Source organism: Etheostoma spectabile, chromosome 17, assembly GCF_008692095.1.
Source record: "Etheostoma spectabile isolate EspeVRDwgs_2016 chromosome 17, UIUC_Espe_1.0, whole genome shotgun sequence".
Taxonomy (NCBI): Eukaryota; Metazoa; Chordata; class Actinopteri; order Perciformes; family Percidae; genus Etheostoma; species Etheostoma spectabile.
The window spans coordinates 4431020-4447616 of record NC_045749.1 but is presented as its reverse complement, the minus strand read 5'-3'; the positions used below and the strand labels follow the sequence as shown (position 1 = coordinate 4447616).

The window sequence follows — 16597 nt, the reverse complement described above, 5'->3', positions numbered from 1 at the left end:
TGTGTGTGTGTGTGTGTGTGTGTGTGTGTGTGTGTTCTCAACTCCTGGACTGAGAGAACTGAATTGAACTTGTTGTTCCGGTTTTGCATTTACTGGGCTGTAATGTTTTTGTTTAGTCGTCTTCGGGCTGTGGACTCACTCATCAGCTGTTCTTCATCCTTTACACTTCTCCCCATTTTGTCGGCCTTTTCTTAGGGTGAGTGTTTGCTTAGATTGCTGCTTTATCTTCCATCAAGTTGACATTCACTATCGGTGTAGTTGTCTTTATCTTACTTCAAGCTTTATCTCGGACAATGGATCTTAACTGTGTTTGAAATCAGATTGTCATCAAATGATCACAACCTCCAGCAGCCACATGCTAATTCATCATTTCTTACATAACAAGCAGGCAATGTGACTTTGTGTGTATATTTTACAGATGTAGGCTATAATGCCAAAGGTGAGGCCAACCAAATGCACCAGTTATGCAATGCAAGCCCCCTAATCTCCTCACTGGAAAATGAGAGTTGCTGGATTAAAGGAGGGAGTTAGTTGGAGGCCGAGGGAAACCCGTGAAAGAAGGCTGTTATTAGAGATTACTGGGCAAAGGATTGTTTTACGACCCAAATACTTTGTCTGTTGAAGCTTGGCAAGATGCAAAAAGACCGTTAGGAATATCAGAGTAAGAGAGAATTGTTTCAGTATGTTGTTGTGCAAGAAGTTAGATTCATCTTGGACTTTTGGGTTAAAGGAGAAACTAGTTTCTCTTCCCTACTTAAAAAAAGATTAATCTGGTTGCCTCCTCCGTGATTTGGTAACTGGTTTACTTGGAAAGATTGCTTTCCATTTTCTACAGCTACCTTTTTAAACCACCACGACTCAGACTGAGGAAGCTACAAACTTCTGCATAGGAGTAAAACTTTGTCCGGAGGCAAATGTTGTTGAATTGTGGTTTCAACTACAAGGGGGGGGGGGGGGGGGGGGGGATATAACATCTGGGAAAAGCAGATGCAAAAAGGTGGCATTAGTGAAAAACAAACTAGGAGAGAGATAACTTCTTTCCCTTCTGATAATTGATATTTCAGTAACGATAATGGTTGTATTACAATGAAACCACTTCAGAGAGTAAAACAAACATGCAGAAAATTAGAAGATGGCAGTAAAGAGAACTTTACTAAAGCTTCTGTTCAGCATCATAAAGATGAGAAGATGCAACAGTTGCCATTACGGTTTTAACAGTATCATCTTACGACTGTCTCTCAGTTGTCTTAGGTTTCAATTTGTGTATAGATCCCAGCAGATCAAGAGTATAAAGTATATTATGATTGCAAACAGCCTCTTGTATGTGATTTGTATCTATTTACTGCAATTATGTTGTCAATGGATAGACACTTAAAAAGTGTTGAGAAAGATATGACCAAAGACTTCCATGGAGGGTTTGTAATTGAATCAGTGATATTTGTTTTCAAACTGACAATATTATTTAACGAATATACTGTATTTCCTCATATAACAGGAGAGAGAGTTTTTGATTGCATCACTAATGAAGTTACATTAATTCCTACAAACAATATTTCATGTTCGATTGCAGAAAACATACTTTCTTTTGCTCCAAACTGCACTCCAGATCTGCTAAAGATGCGTCTTACACAGCCCAGATTCAGGTCTAAAAAAGCTGCTCAACTGAGTGAGGACAAGTGCACCATCTCATGAGTTATTGTTGTAGTCCTGTGCTGTGATATGATAGAGAGGGAATTCTCTCATCAGCCTTGTGCGCTCTTTTGTCCTTTTGTCACATTTCATCAGATTTATTCGGTCAACACCTGACACGCAGACATGAAGATTGTTATTGCTGTTTAACAAAGTGTTGTCCTCTCTTCCAACAGAAGGAGGGAAATATGAAGGCTGATTTGGAGGCTCCTCTGCCTGCTGAACAGGAGGACATCGCAATCCAGTGCCGAGATGTGTGCCGGTCGTACGGCAAGCGGAAAGTCCTCAGCAACCTCAACCTGACTGTACCACAGGGACACATGTGAGTGGACATTCTGACTCACACCGACTCTGTTTTAAGTACAGTTTAACCACAATGTAGTGTTGTTTAGTGCTATCCCAACTGTTGTGTATTTTGAACTACTATAAGATCCGTAGTTAATTTTTGAAGCCAATGACCCCTTAACTGAAAGAGAGACGGAGCAGGAACCCCCTACTACATATGTTGGATGAAATGAAGTTGCATATTAAACTGGGTCTACAATAACGTGTGGGGCGGCCTAAAGCCTTCATACCTTTTTTTGCCTAAGCTATTAAAATAGCTAATAATTGTTGTCATGATTTTATGAATCATTTTTTAATGTTAAACATACAGTGAATCCTTAGTGACTAACTTACCTATAGGCCGGTAAGCAGTGGGGATTTATGTTTGCTAATATTATGTTAGATTAAGACTTCTTAAAAAACCTTAAAAAAATGAATAATTGGAAGACCCCTGCATCGACTCTGAGGACCCCCTAGGGGTCCCGGACTCCCTGTTGAAGATGCCTGACCTAATGGATTGTGGGTAACTTTAGCTTCCGTTGTTGGTGTTAGCCATGCTGCAGTACAGACATGCTGTTGGGGTAATAAATTATCATTGGTTTTCATTGTTATATCTAGTAACATGAAACCGAGGAGTTCCTGTCTTCCATAAGGAGTATTTAAACTCATGGTGGAATTTCCTGATAAGGTCCTTCTTCACTCATCTATGCATGTGTGAAGATGCTGTTGAATAATTTACAACATCTCTTCTTACCTACGTAACAAGTCACGTCGTAGGTACCCCAAATCACATGCGGCACATTCATCTGTGACCGTCTGGGTCAAAGAAAATCTTATCCAGGGTTTCTGTGTTTACGTCACTACTGCAGTTTCTGTGTGGATGAATGTTAGATGTGTGTACACGTCTAAGTATGTGTTATGTGTTAACTTCCTCCCCTGACCTTGGCGGGATGGGAGCGCTTGAAGCACCACTGTCTTATCATACAGCTGTTATATCTCCCATTATCTATGGAGACATTGAACTACTACTCTGCCAGAGACAGGTCATAACCAACTGTTGTTGTGTTAGACACTGAACGCCATTATAGTTACACAAAAAGAAGACCATTTTGTTGTTTTATGTATTTTTCCTTTTCCTGTGGATAAGGGGATGAATTTCCACATTTTGCAATGTCATAATATGTGATAAGTGATAATTTCTAGCGTTCAAAACTATAAAAAGGAGACATTAAAATCCCATTATTCTTCAGACTCAAAAGAAGTTTGCTATTTTGCAGATTTCGATGTTCAACAAACACATATCAGAGAAGCAGAAATACAATTCCGTACATACCACAACACAAAATAACTCCTGTAATGCTTTGAACGTTGAATAACAGACTGGTGATGAATGAAAGAGCCTGGAGCCTAACAAGAGACACTAGATATTACTCCTGTGTGCCTAACTTCCACTGGGGACTTTTCAGAATTCTGTTTGTGTCCCCCTAAATCTGGGTGATTGGCCCCTACGTAAAGCAATAAAGAAAGCAAGGCACCTTTTTCTTATACATAGTTTATAGCCTACTATTCTTTCTGGCATAATTTCATCATAATCAACTTTTGTATCACCATAGTCTCTACAAATGTACTCATCTCAAACCAAAGTTACACGCAAGACTCTTGAGTTAGACATCTCGGAAAAAGTGGAAAGTGTTCTGTTTACCCACAGATTTTAACAAATGTAGCATGTCATGACTTATTGTAAAGTTCTGTTGTTTTGTTTGACATTAACTCACACAATCTCACTTTAGGGCCTGTAACTCTGTTACGCTGTCTGTTGTTGCGTTTGATCTAATATAGTCATCTGGTTATCTTTAGGTGTTTACATAGTCCGTATCTACTTCCTTATTTGGAAATACTGACAACTCTTAAAGCTCCTTCCATGTCTGACTGTAAGTGAACCAAAAACTATAGTTTTTCTAACATATGCTAGTTTTCTTTCAATTCACATTCGTAATGACTGAACATGCTAGTGTTAGAGCTGCGACGTCTATCACGGCAAAATTACAGCAAATGAATACACACGCTGTTTACGCAACTCAACTAAACAGGTGATAAAAACACATAAAGTCTCACAACTTTCCAAGTTGTAAAATTGCTCTGAAAGCCGTCTCCTATTATCTAAAATGCTCTTGATTCTGTGTTGCAGATATGGCCTTTTGGGGCCTAGTGGATGTGGGAAGACCACACTTCTGAAATGCATCGTGGGAACTCTGAAAATCTCGCGGGGTCACATCGCCGTGTTGGGGAAGCCCCCTGCATTCCCTGGTCATGACGTGCCGGGGAAGATGGTCGGGTACATGCCGCAGGTAAACATGACATCTTAAAATGTATCATTAGGGCTTTTCACGCTGCACTTGTGGTTAAGTAAGTTTTTACACTGGCACAATCCAAAGTGGGCCAACCCTGACTTTAGCCTAGGGCTTTCTGGCCCTGCTCTTCAGCAGGTTTATCCCCAGAAAATCGCCTAAGTCCAGGGCTAACTGCACTCCCCATAAAATATACATTTTTGTGTATATTATATCAGATAGCTTTTTTTTGGTTGCTAAATTGATCTTTTATTAAATTAAGCTTTACTTAGGGTTTAAACGGTCTGACATTTTTTTTAATTACAATTCCCAGCAGCTCTCTGTCAGCATTACGTCCAATTACTCTGTCCTTCAGCTCCGTATTTAAGGGCCTTTCTCAGGGGCTTCTTTAATTTAGTTTGTGTTCTGTTGCTATCAGTAACCTGTGAGTCTGTCTCATTACTGTCAGACTGGATACCTGATGAGGCTGATAACACACATGGCACGTGTCCTCCCCTGTGTGTAAGCCTTTGCATCACATACGTCCCTGATAGGAAGCGATCTGTGACCCAGAGAAGAAGAAATGTGACACCTCATCTGTTCCCCTGGGTGCAACTGCTGTGGTGCGCTTGGCTCGTATTGTCTGATGTGACAATGCAGAGAAATTCAATGACCTGTTTTGACGTTTGACTCAAACAGAGAGGCTATCAATATATAGTATATCCTATTTGTTTGTTGTTACAGAAAAATGTGTATCTGGACCATTGTTAAGAAAGCTGTTAGTACTTACAAGATTATTACAAGGCTCAAAGTCAAAGATCTTGTTGTAAGTGCTCAGAAGGCAGCAGTGCAGCTGCAGATAATGGTAATAATAAAAATAAGTTTATTTGATATAGCACCTTTTACAAACACATGGTGCTTTACATGATAAACATTTGTAAAAACAGATCTGCATTTTAAGGAATAATGAAAGTTATATCATAAGACTAGGGCTGGGTTACGTTATGGCTTTTATTGTTGGGAATGTACAAAATTGTGGTGTGTATGTTCTGGTGTAAATGGATCTGTGTGTGTTACTCAATCTTAACTGTACATTGACATACTGTATATGTGTGTGTATATAGGCTTTGAGCTGCTACGTCACCTGTGTTCTCTTGAATGCCCAAGACAAATTTCTCCTCAGGGAGACAATTTAAAGACTAATCTTATCTAAACTGAATACTTGCTCAGATTTCTACTCCTCTTCAGCAAAGCTGTAATCAAACAGTTTGGGATTTTAATCAAAATATTGTCAATTTCAGGATTTTATATACGCAAAGGATGTGTACAGCCACTTGTGTATAGACAGCGTTTAACATTTGATAGATTGGGCTTTATTTACTCACCGGTAAGTACTTTTTTTTAAATTTTTTTTATTCTGAGCACATAATTGTTATTAATCAAAGTAAGATATCTGCCAAAGTGTTGTTTTTGTGTTGGTACCAAAACTCAAGTACTACCTTCACAAGTCAGTGATGTATTAGGTTTATGGATGCCACATATGTTTCAATGAAGAGGGGGGGTGAAACTTATTTGATGCATCTATCATCGTATTCCTTCAGTGGTTCAGTTATTATATTTCCATCCATACAAGTATCTTTGTTGGGTAAGATCAGATACATGATGGAGATTGGAACTTAAAACAAAATGCAAAACTATCAAATATGAGTTTCAAGCAATACCTCTCCTCACTGATTAATCTGTGACATCTATGATAAAGCATCTACAGACACACAACCTTTTAAATCTTTGTCTTTGTGTTGCACAGGAGCTGGCGTTGTACAGAGAGTTTACAATAGGCAACACCCTGACCTTCTTTGGCCGAATCCATGGTCTGACGTCGAAGGAAACCAAGACACGCATGGATTTCCTCATCGACTTCCTGGATCTACCTCAGAAAGACAGTCTGGTCCGAAATCTCAGGTAAAACCCCATGAAGTAGAATGTTTTTAATTTGCAGAGCATAGAACAGAGCTTTTTGTAGGAACATAAAAGTGTATGCAGGACTGTATACAATTTAATTGTGCATCGTACCACTGCATTTACACCAGAAGCTCTTGTGGAACTACTCATCTAAAGTTCTTGGATTTGCTGTAATTTCACTGTCAATCCATATCTAATCAGTACAGTCAGATACTCAGCAATCACAGATTATCTTGGTGATAGCATACGGATACAATCCTATCTTTAAATGATGCAGTGAGGTTGTTTTATTGAAAAAATGCACACTGAAAACATGTTTTGTCTTTATTTGCGCAGCTCTTTGCAGCAAGTCATTTGGGACTTTTTTGTGCTGAGTCAGAACACAAAGATGATTTATAGATGGTAAATTCAGGTGTGGTGAACTGAAGCCATATGCAGTACATCCCTAGCCAGTTTATGAAGTGTCGTGAGTCTACAGATGTTTGTGGACTTTGGCACCTGAATTACCCAAATGAATGTGAACACACCGACAAACATATTCCCTCTCTCCTCCACAGGTAGTAAACCCAGTGGCCATAAAACAATATGACTGACTGATAAGGGAAACTAGCAAACGCCAAATAAAGAGACAGCCTCCTATTTATTATGATATTTGCTTTGCTGAATGTTCTCAACATAAAATTGCTTTTATGTTATTTATCGTCATCTGTGTTGCCAGGTTTGACTGACGCCATGTATCTCAATCAGAGTTTTAAATTAAATCTCCATTTAGGATTTCGGGGTTTATATGTCCGTCCAGCATTAACAAGCACTGCAATACTATGCTACTTGGGATTTTTACGTCTGTAGCTGGATGCGATGATTTTCTTCAAATAACACACACAGAGCATGGTCGCAAACAGTAAAAATGTGATCTTAATAAGAGAAGATACGTGACCTGTTCACTGCTGTTTATCTAACTTTTCACATGAGGAAATGGTACAAACAGTAGCCCCCGTTTTTACAAGCCCCCTAAAACTATTTTTACCCACCCACTCATGAAGGCAACACTGCTTTTGTGGACCCATTAAGGCATTTGTCCATGGGGTCCTTAAAACCTTCATTTGAGGAAAGTTGGAAAGCTGCCAGTAAGTTGTTAAACTTGTTATATATTAACTTGTTCTGTTGTAACTCTATAACTAAAGTAAAGCACGTCTGAATACCACATCTCTTGTCCCACTAAACAACAGATCATATCTGCTGAGCTTTGTTTTCTGCCAACTTTCTGCTGCAGTAGAAGATACTGTACAAAGACCAAAAAAGCCTGGTTTTCAAGCCATAAAAGGACACAATCAAGCAATGCAAATTAAAAATAGAGTGTTTGGCTTATCACCAAATATTTCTGTTGGATCTCTCCCTAAAAGTTATTTTTGAAAATGTGACTTTAGTCTTCATGTGAAACCAGGCTGATGCAAGCTATGAGAGAACACGTTGTTGCAATCTCTTCAACCATAGAGATAAAAAAACATGGTAAATTACTTTATGGCCCTGTTATATTCTGCAGTTATTCAATGAACAATAGTCTCATGTTATTTACATCCCTGATTTGTTTCAAAGACTCTTCTGGTCCCAACGTGGCCCCTCAAACCAGCTTTTTATTGCAGCTCATGTAATAGTTATGTCATCTGTGGCGTAACAGCCTGTCATGTAAGTGAAGCGAAACTTCCTACTGTCAAAGAGGATTCTTTCTGCACGTGGTATGTTTTTAAGGATCTTGCAACAGGTGTTTTTGCTGCAGCCTTTCAGGACATACAGGTTGTCGAAACTATTCACTCTGCAGAATATGAAAGACATTCTTGGTATGAATAAACACGCACCATGTGGCTTGTGTACACATCATTATTTCTTTTGTCTGTAATACAACGTAGGACCAAGCAGCACAAAATGAGGTTGATTTTGTAAAAATGCCCCTTCCTCCCAATGGCCCTCGCTCAGGTTGTTTTCCTCTGTGGGGTCAGGCAGGTTCGTCCTGCAGGTTTGGTTTTTCCTGCTTAGAAATAATGGGAAAATATATATCTTTTTTTTCTCACTGTTTTCTGTGTGTGTTACAGTGGGGGTCAGAGGCGCAGGGTGTCTCTCGGTGCGGCTCTGCTTCAGAATCCACGGCTGCTCATCCTGGACGAACCAACAGTCGGAGTGGACCCTGTTCTTAGGTCTAAGTATGTATCACACATGTGCAGATTATTATTTCTGTATTTGGTGCAAGTTCAAAATGGCTTGCGCAACAAACGGGTTCAGTAGTACCAGGGTTCAGTAGTATCAGGGTTCAGTAGTATCAGATACTCACCTGTTACACTTAACACTCTTCCATACTGCACATAAACTTCAAACTGTTTTATTCTGACCGTTAAATCCTTAATCCATCCTTAAGACATCCAGTACTCACTATTTATATTTCTGTTAAGCTTTAATTGCAAAACAAAAATGAATGATACTCTTAAATTAAATTTCCACTTGAGCTAACAACTTCTGCTTCCATCTAACAACAATGTCCGTGTTTCTCACTTATGCACTTGTTGTAGAAAATAGGTCAGAATCCTTTAGAAAGCAGACTGCTCTCCCTCGGTTTGCTGCTCCAGCCTCATTGTATAATAGCACCACATAGCCTCAACAGATCAGACGGTTGGCAGGGAAACTGCTGCTGGCAAAGCTGTGAGCTTTCCCAGAGATTTTAGAAGAACTCTATTAGCAAGTAGGTCGAGTGACATGTCATTATTTTTGGTTTCTTCGGTCTTCTTTCTAGGATCTGGCAGCATCTGGTGCAGATTGTGAAGACGGGGAAAGTCTCGGTCATCATCACCACACACTACATAGAGGAGGCCAGGCAAGCCAATGTGGTGAGATAGTTCATACATGCATGGACAGAGAGAGAGAGAGAGAAAGAGAGAGAGAGAGAGAGAGAGAGAGAGAGAGGCCACATGCATTTACTTAGAAATAACAAGGACAAAATTACTCTCAAACAAGAACTGGGAATGCTGCTGCAAAATCAGTAGAACAAAGCATCCACACTGAGTCTGTGTCAACATGTTGGAGGAAGTTTATTTTTTATTAGCTTTGACAGGAGAGACAAAAGCTCACAATGAATGAGAGAAAAAGCGGGGCGGAAACGTCCTATACAGTTTGTATAGAAGCTCTCTTGTGTCTTTATTTCACATAATTTGTCCTTTCAATTCATGAATTAGTTCGAAGAAGACGAAGACAAAGAAGATCAACAAGAGGAAGCACTTATTAATCAATGAATGGGGAAATTCATTTGTTTTACAATTCAGTTCAAAGGGGCTTTATTGGCATGAAAGTTTCAATAACAATGTTGCCAAAGCATTCAAATATAATTAGTCCAACTATTCGGACAGAACACATTAAAACAGTAATATAAACATTAACCAAATATTATTATTCTTTTACACTCTGTTGGTGTAACATTACGCACAAAAGCCCAAAATACACACACATGCACACACACACACACACACACACACAGGACCCATTGACATGCATTAATGGAGTGGTGTCAGAGCGAAGGGGCTGCCACATTATCAGCACTCCGAGCAGTTGGGGGTTCGCAGTCTTGCTCAAGGGCACCTCGGCAGTGAACAGGAGGTGAACTGGCACCTCTCCAGCTACAAGCCAAGTCCTCACGGACTGAGCTGCTGACGCCCCAAGGTGATACTCTATATTTTTCTTATTATCAACAAATCCTATGAAAATACAAAACCAACCAGAATTGATTCTACTAACAAGTATTGTCATATTACTCACAATCTTATTCCTCTGTGCCACGGAGCTCCATTATTGTCAAAAAGTGTTAAAACTGTTGTTTATTTCGAGTCGATCCGCATATCATATCAATGTGTGTTTTCCATTAGAGACGATTGTCTATATGGACACTTAAGTATTTGTAAAGACTCGGCTGAAAAACACACATTGACCATCTGTGCAATAGACTGCAGCAGAGACTATACTTTCTTAGGAGACTGAGACTGTTTGGAGGAAGCAGCCAGATCACGCTCATGTTCTAAAGGGGGTTTCTGGAGAACATGATCAGATATGGAATCACAGCATAGTTTGGCAACTTAACAGTGCAGCTGAAAAGCAGGCTGGTCAGCACACACAAGACAGCTATGAGGATAATAGGGAGGAGAGAGTATAAGCCCATACAGAGCCAGTACGCACATGCTGTTAGAAACCAAGCGGAAAGAATCACTGCAGACTACCTACACCCTCCCTTTCCTGAATATGAACTTCTGCCATCAGGAAGAAGATTCGGTATGCCGAGATGGAAAACAAACAAACTAAAGTTATTGTTTATTAAAACATCCATTAAGAATTGGTCTGATAGATTAAATGGCTGATCTGAACATTAGACCTTTGCAGCCAGTAATGGAAATCTGTGCTCAAAACCACACCCAGGGGTGCAAAAACAAACAATGTCAAGAAACAAAAAGAGAGAACTGGAAGTTATGCAGACAAACAGCCGCCAGGTTCTGCTTTCATTTGTGCAGGAGATTTGTCAGATCTCTGTAGTTTTATGGTGAATGATCACACATAATTACAACAGCCCCTCACACAGTACAAAGGACACGGACTCTGTGCATACAGTAAAGCCTGTAGCCCCACACTTTTACACTTCATTTAACACCCATGTCACCTTCACTGCTGATCAAACTAAAGCTTGGCGTAGTATAAATCCAGTCGTTCAGTTACTATTTCACCCGTAATCTTTTTCATGAAGTCCATAAACCGATTGCTTAAAAGGTGCAAGTTAAGTTTGCACTGCAGATTAGTTTGTGCTGGAGATAAGGCTGATCATTTTGTTTTTGTTCAAAGGTATAGTCTGTAATTTTGGGAAATATGCTTGTCAAGCTTAGTCTTTATGCTTAGGTAAGCTAATCACCTACAGGCTACAGCTCCATACTTAATGTGAAAACATGAGAATGGTATTGATCTTTTCATCTAACTCTTGGCAAGAAATCAAAGAAGCATTATATCCCCAAAGGTTCCTTTTCCAACATTATTCCTTCAAGATTAAAAAAAAATAAATTTAAAAATTAAGTTATCCGAGATTTACACCTCTCTTTTGTTGTTCAACAACCCCCCACCACATGTCATAACACTTAATGCACAAATATTCTCACTGCTGTTATTTCTCCAGGTCGGTCTCATGAGGAACGGCTGTTTGCTCGCTGAAGGACCTCCAGACGCACTCATGAAGCAGCACAATGCAGCAGTGAGTAGGCTACTTGTTAAAGCACTCACAGGATGTATGGACACCCAGGGGACCTGGTAGTCAGGGCAGGGAGGTTGTTCATGGAATCACAATGGAAGACAATTGTAGCACATCTCACAAACAATTCAGAGTGCTTTATATTTCATATTACAATAAAGATGTGATGTACAATTAGATACATGTGGATAAAGATGAATGAAAGACCGATTATAGAAACAACATAATAAGTAAATAAAAGAAAAAGAAAAGCTAAAAGAAAACAAACCAGGCCGGATTGAGAGAAACCACAGTTTAATGATAATTTAAACAACATTTTAAGTCTAGATTTGAAGTTGGGTGAGGCCGCACCGAAAAACTGCGGATGTACAGATGAGAATCCAAAATATTTATACTGGTCCCTGGTTACCCATGCTACCTTCTGCTGCAGACCCTTGAGCACGCCTTCCTGCAGCTGTGTGAGACGTCGGACCAGATAGTTTCTAAACGGGGGTCCAGTCCGCAGGGTGGGGCGCTGGAGAACAGCCAATCGTTCGAGAGTGGGCGGGACGAGAGTCAGCCAATTCTCGTGGTCGGACCAGGAGCTGCAGAGGAAGTTCCAAAATATTCAGGTACTAGTTTGAAACATGCAGTACAGGTCCTTATCTCAGTTTCTTAGATATATTAAGTTCCAAAAGACCAAATAGGATCATCATGGGAAGAATTACAGATGTTGGCACACAGTTTTACAATCCGCCTGTTTTTGCAGTCTGATAAATATTTTACCGGTCTGAAAATATACGTGAATAATGACCTTTGAGAGTGTGTACTTGTGTGTTTTTGTGTGTGCAGTGGACTGGAAGGTGCGTGCCAAACACGTTCTGCCCAAGTGGAGAAACATCGCTGCCCTGATGATCAAAACTATGGTGCGGATGAAGAGAATGCCAGGGTATGTTGCAGTAATTAATAGTAATATGGAGTAAATCATAGCGGAAGTGATTATGTGCAAATATCTGTCAGCCACATGTGGATGTTGACCCTCTCCCCTGTGTTTGCAGCTCATTGTGTTTCCAGTTCTTGCTGCCCGTCATCCAGGTCTCGCTGATCTGTTTGTGCATTGGAGGAGACCCAAATGGGATTGAGGTTGCCGTGGTGAACAACGACTCCGCCCCCTCCGCGTTCAGCCATTTACTGCTCTCCTTCTTGGACAATTCCAGTGTGCAACAGGTATTTATTAATACACATCAGGCGTGGCAACCCTCTGTTATCATATTTATTGTCAACCAGAAGAAGTGGGTAGTTTCTGTTTTTGTTCTTTGTAGCAGACACATTCACTGTATTACTGTCAATAGATTCAAATGTATTTTCTGTCGGTGATTGATTATAACGTTTCATTTTTGCATGCAATCAGACTGCACAGAAGTGTGTTTGTTTTGAGGCTTACAAAGCTCAGACGGACTGCTGGTATCTAAAATGGTTCAGTCTACAAAGGAAGTAACAGGCGTCTCTCTCAGTTCTTATATTTAATTTTACTTTAGGTTTCACTTCTGTTTACAGCAGAACATTACGGCTCTCATGTTCTAGGAAATCTGTGAAAGGGGAAAGGTAGTTCCTCTGTGTGACATTGAATCACAAACATTCAATATACTGTATAAAACACACACAGCTCTTGTGAAGCTGCTCAATAACAAACATTAGAATCTTTAGAAATGTGCAGCACAACTGAAGCAAAGTCTCATCAAGTATCAGGTATCGTAAGTCAGCATTCAACTGATATAAAATGAAACTGTGTATGACATACTAAATATACATTTTTCTTCATATATCTATAGGTGCCCTTGTCCCATACGGAAGCTTTGGATGGGATCTATAACGGAGAGTATTGGGGTGTCATCGGCTTTGGCAAGAACTTTACCAGCTACCTGACAAAAAGGTGACAGTAGCACTTATGCTCTATATCACAGTCATCGCTCAAAATCAAAAATCAATAAATGTCATGGAATGTCAAGTGGCTATATATTTAGACCATAAGCTCATCTGCACACCAATTCTGTCCTCCACACTTGTCATGTAGAAGTGGTCTGCCTCCTTCATATCGCACAACAACAATACAATATAACCAGTAGACACTTTACATGTCTGTACAGAAGGCTGCGTTTGCGTGCCGCATGACAAAGGGATTTTCAGTTTTGGTACTCGAGAACAAGCAGAGCAGCTCCATCCAAATGCCAGTGTGACTCACAGTCAGCATCATAGCTGTAGAGAAACATGATAAACACGCACGGACACTCACTTTTAACCTTACTGCATACATATTTGCATAACATTTCACACTCAATTGTGTAATTTGTAGAGCAAACTGAACCGCACAAGTAAAAACAGATAACATTACAGTCTTAGGTGAAAAGAATTACACAGGGGACATTATACAACAACATGCATTATTTTGGCAGACGCTTGTTTTTAGCCCAGCTGCGTCGCAGCTTAGAGATGGAAACGTCGATCGGTCCTCCACTTTGGGACAGACTGAAATATCTCTGTGTATGTATAGTGCCAGAGGCTAAAGCCTCCAACTTTGATGATCCCTTGTCCTTTCCTCTAGCACCACCATGAGGTTCAAATTCATGGCGTTGAGTGAAACTTTTGGACAAACTGCCATGACATTTGGTTCAGACATTCATGTTCCCCCTCAGGATGAATATATACATATAGCGCCATCGTCAGGTCAAACTGTTAATTTGTCCAATACTTTGACTTAGTGCTAATTAGCAAATGTTAGCATTCTAACAGGTTAAGCTAGTGTTTTACTGATGTAAGGACTAAATATAGGAGGTTAAGATAAAGTATTACCCTTATTTTTGGTACAAACATAAAAAAAGTTACAATTCCCCCCCCGTCCCCCTCTCTCTCTCTCTCTCTCTCTCTCTCTCTCTCTCTCTCTCTCTCTCATACACACACACACATACCTAAGCATCATGTGAGCATAAGTCAAATGAGTAGAAAAGTTGTTGTTTTAGGTGTGAATTGCGTGTGTTTGTGAGCGTGACAACGTGGTCCTTCCTGTCCCTAACATAACTGGCAGGTCACAGCTTAACAACAACCAATCAAACATTCCTTCTTGTTGAATCATGTGCCGTTCATGTGACAGATCGACCTGAGGTAAACAAAGTTATCTCCTGCTCATGTGTAAATAATCTTTGTTTCTGTTGAGAGTTATATCCATATAGACCAGAGGGGATTTTATAAGGTTAAAAGTTTGCATCTATACATTATTTGGACCAAGCATGATGGGTAAGGAGTTAGTTGAAATCTACCTTCTTTTTTTTTTTAAACATTGAAGTAAATGTAATGTAGTATTAATTGTTAAGGGAAAAATGGTTCAGATTAGTTGATGAATCGAGAAACTAACCAGTAGATTAATTGTAGTGTAAATCATTAATTGTAGAGCTGCTCTAGAGGTGGACACATTTTCCTGCAAGTACGTCTGTCTGCATTTAGAGTTCCTTCAAACACAAACACTGGAACAACACGTTTGTATTATGGTTATCGCAGATATGTTTAAGGGTGCAAGGCATGAAACAATTAAAACCCGTGTCCACTGAAGCTGGAAGAAACTCGAAGCCTGCCTGGAGTCCAGTTCACTTCCTAAACAAAGTTACATTTACTAAATGGCATCCATTATAGCCATTAAACTGTATATTCTCTGTGTCTAAACGAGGCCATGAGCATTGCTGTATTTGGCTAAGAGAGATAATGAGCCGAGCTAACCCTTCCCAGTTGTATTTAGATTAGTGATACCAGCCTGTACTCACATAGCCTTGTAAACTTATTGGCTTGGCTGCTAAGTAGCCCGGAGGTTGTGCTGTCAAGCATGAATTCAAAATAACATAGGAGAGCTTTAGAGTTCTTCAACTTTGTCAGTGACTCTACATGCTTTCAAAGAAACCTGTTTTTCTGATCCATGCCCTTTGAGGCGTATTTGTGACGTGCTGTGGAAACCTGAATATTCAACAACTGTCCCCTGTGTTGCCTGCAGAAAGATTTATTTTTTCAGACAAGAATGTTCACATTTTTAGAGAAAAACTTTCATATAGGATGACCGGTGCCAGAATACAGCCCTATGAAAAAGGCATTGGAATATACCCTTCTCTGATAACATAAATCTCCCCTGCTACATCTCCGAATATCTATCTTGTAATTTGTCTTTAATGTGTCTGTAAAAAGCTGTTGTTGTGTAGATGACTTCTGCAAATCTGCATCTTCAGCATCTTTTCCCTCTCATTTTGCTTGTATGCAACTGTCCAGTTTTATTGATTGTTGCTGAATGTTAGAAATTGAATAAAAATACATTTCAGATTATGATAACAATGTCCCTGATTTTACAGGATGCTTCAGCGGCAGGTCTCCAGAGAGGTGGTTGATGGAGGATCAGTACACGTCTGGCTGGACCTGACAAGTAAGATTTCTCAAAGGTTGTAGTGTTTTTGCTGAAATGGGTCAATTTTAGAATCAGAATCAGAAAGGATTTATTGCCAAGTAAGTAACACATACAAGGAATTTGCCTTGGTTGTTGCATGCATAAACATATTGAACATTAATATGGAATGAACAAACAATAAATATATAAACAAATGTGTACATAAAACTGTTTAACGTTGAGAGAGAAAAAGGCTGGATGGATTAGTGCAGGATGTGCAAAAAATGTTGAGGGATGTGCAAAAGTTCAGGATATATTGGAATGTGTAATCTAATAGCAGTTGCATTGAATAATTGGCATTACAATGCATGGAAATTAACACATGGGTGCAATTTAAAGAGTTATAGTAAGCAATAACGGAAGTGATATTATAGCATGTGTTATGTGAAATTTCTTGCCAAAAATGATACTGTATTTTTGGCCTAATGTGGAAAATATCAAGCATATTATTTTGAATTAAATCCTTCACATCTGCTTTATATTTTATTAACCTGTACTGTGCATGGTGGCTGGGTTGGCTCAGTGGTAGACGATTTCTTGCATGTCTTCCCCCTGTCTCTCCCCTTTCTCACCTAA

General features: G+C 39.6%; 1 protein-coding gene across 3 annotated transcripts in view; it reads left to right on the top strand.

The window, feature by feature from the left end:
* The window catches only part of abch1 (ATP-binding cassette, sub-family H, member 1), a 30876-nt gene that overhangs the window by 1336 nt on the left and 12943 nt on the right, over positions 1-16597 (top strand). For 2 of the 3 annotated variants that reach the window (XM_032542044.1, XM_032542045.1), the window contains exons 2-12: positions 1866-2011; positions 4202-4361; positions 6148-6302; positions 8393-8500; positions 9085-9178; positions 11494-11568; positions 11996-12176; positions 12397-12493; positions 12603-12771; positions 13377-13477; positions 15930-16000. In XM_032542044.1, coding sequence (XP_032397935.1) covers positions 1866-2011; positions 4202-4361; positions 6148-6302; positions 8393-8500; positions 9085-9178; positions 11494-11568; positions 11996-12176; positions 12397-12493; positions 12603-12771; positions 13377-13477; positions 15930-16000 — 1357 coding nt within the window. Of the gene's footprint in view, positions 1-116; positions 197-1865; positions 2012-4201; positions 4362-6147; positions 6303-8392; positions 8501-9084; positions 9179-11493; positions 11569-11995; positions 12177-12396; positions 12494-12602; positions 12772-13376; positions 13478-15929; positions 16001-16597 lie in introns of all 3 variants that reach the window. The other variant, XM_032542046.1, reaches the window with a different exon arrangement.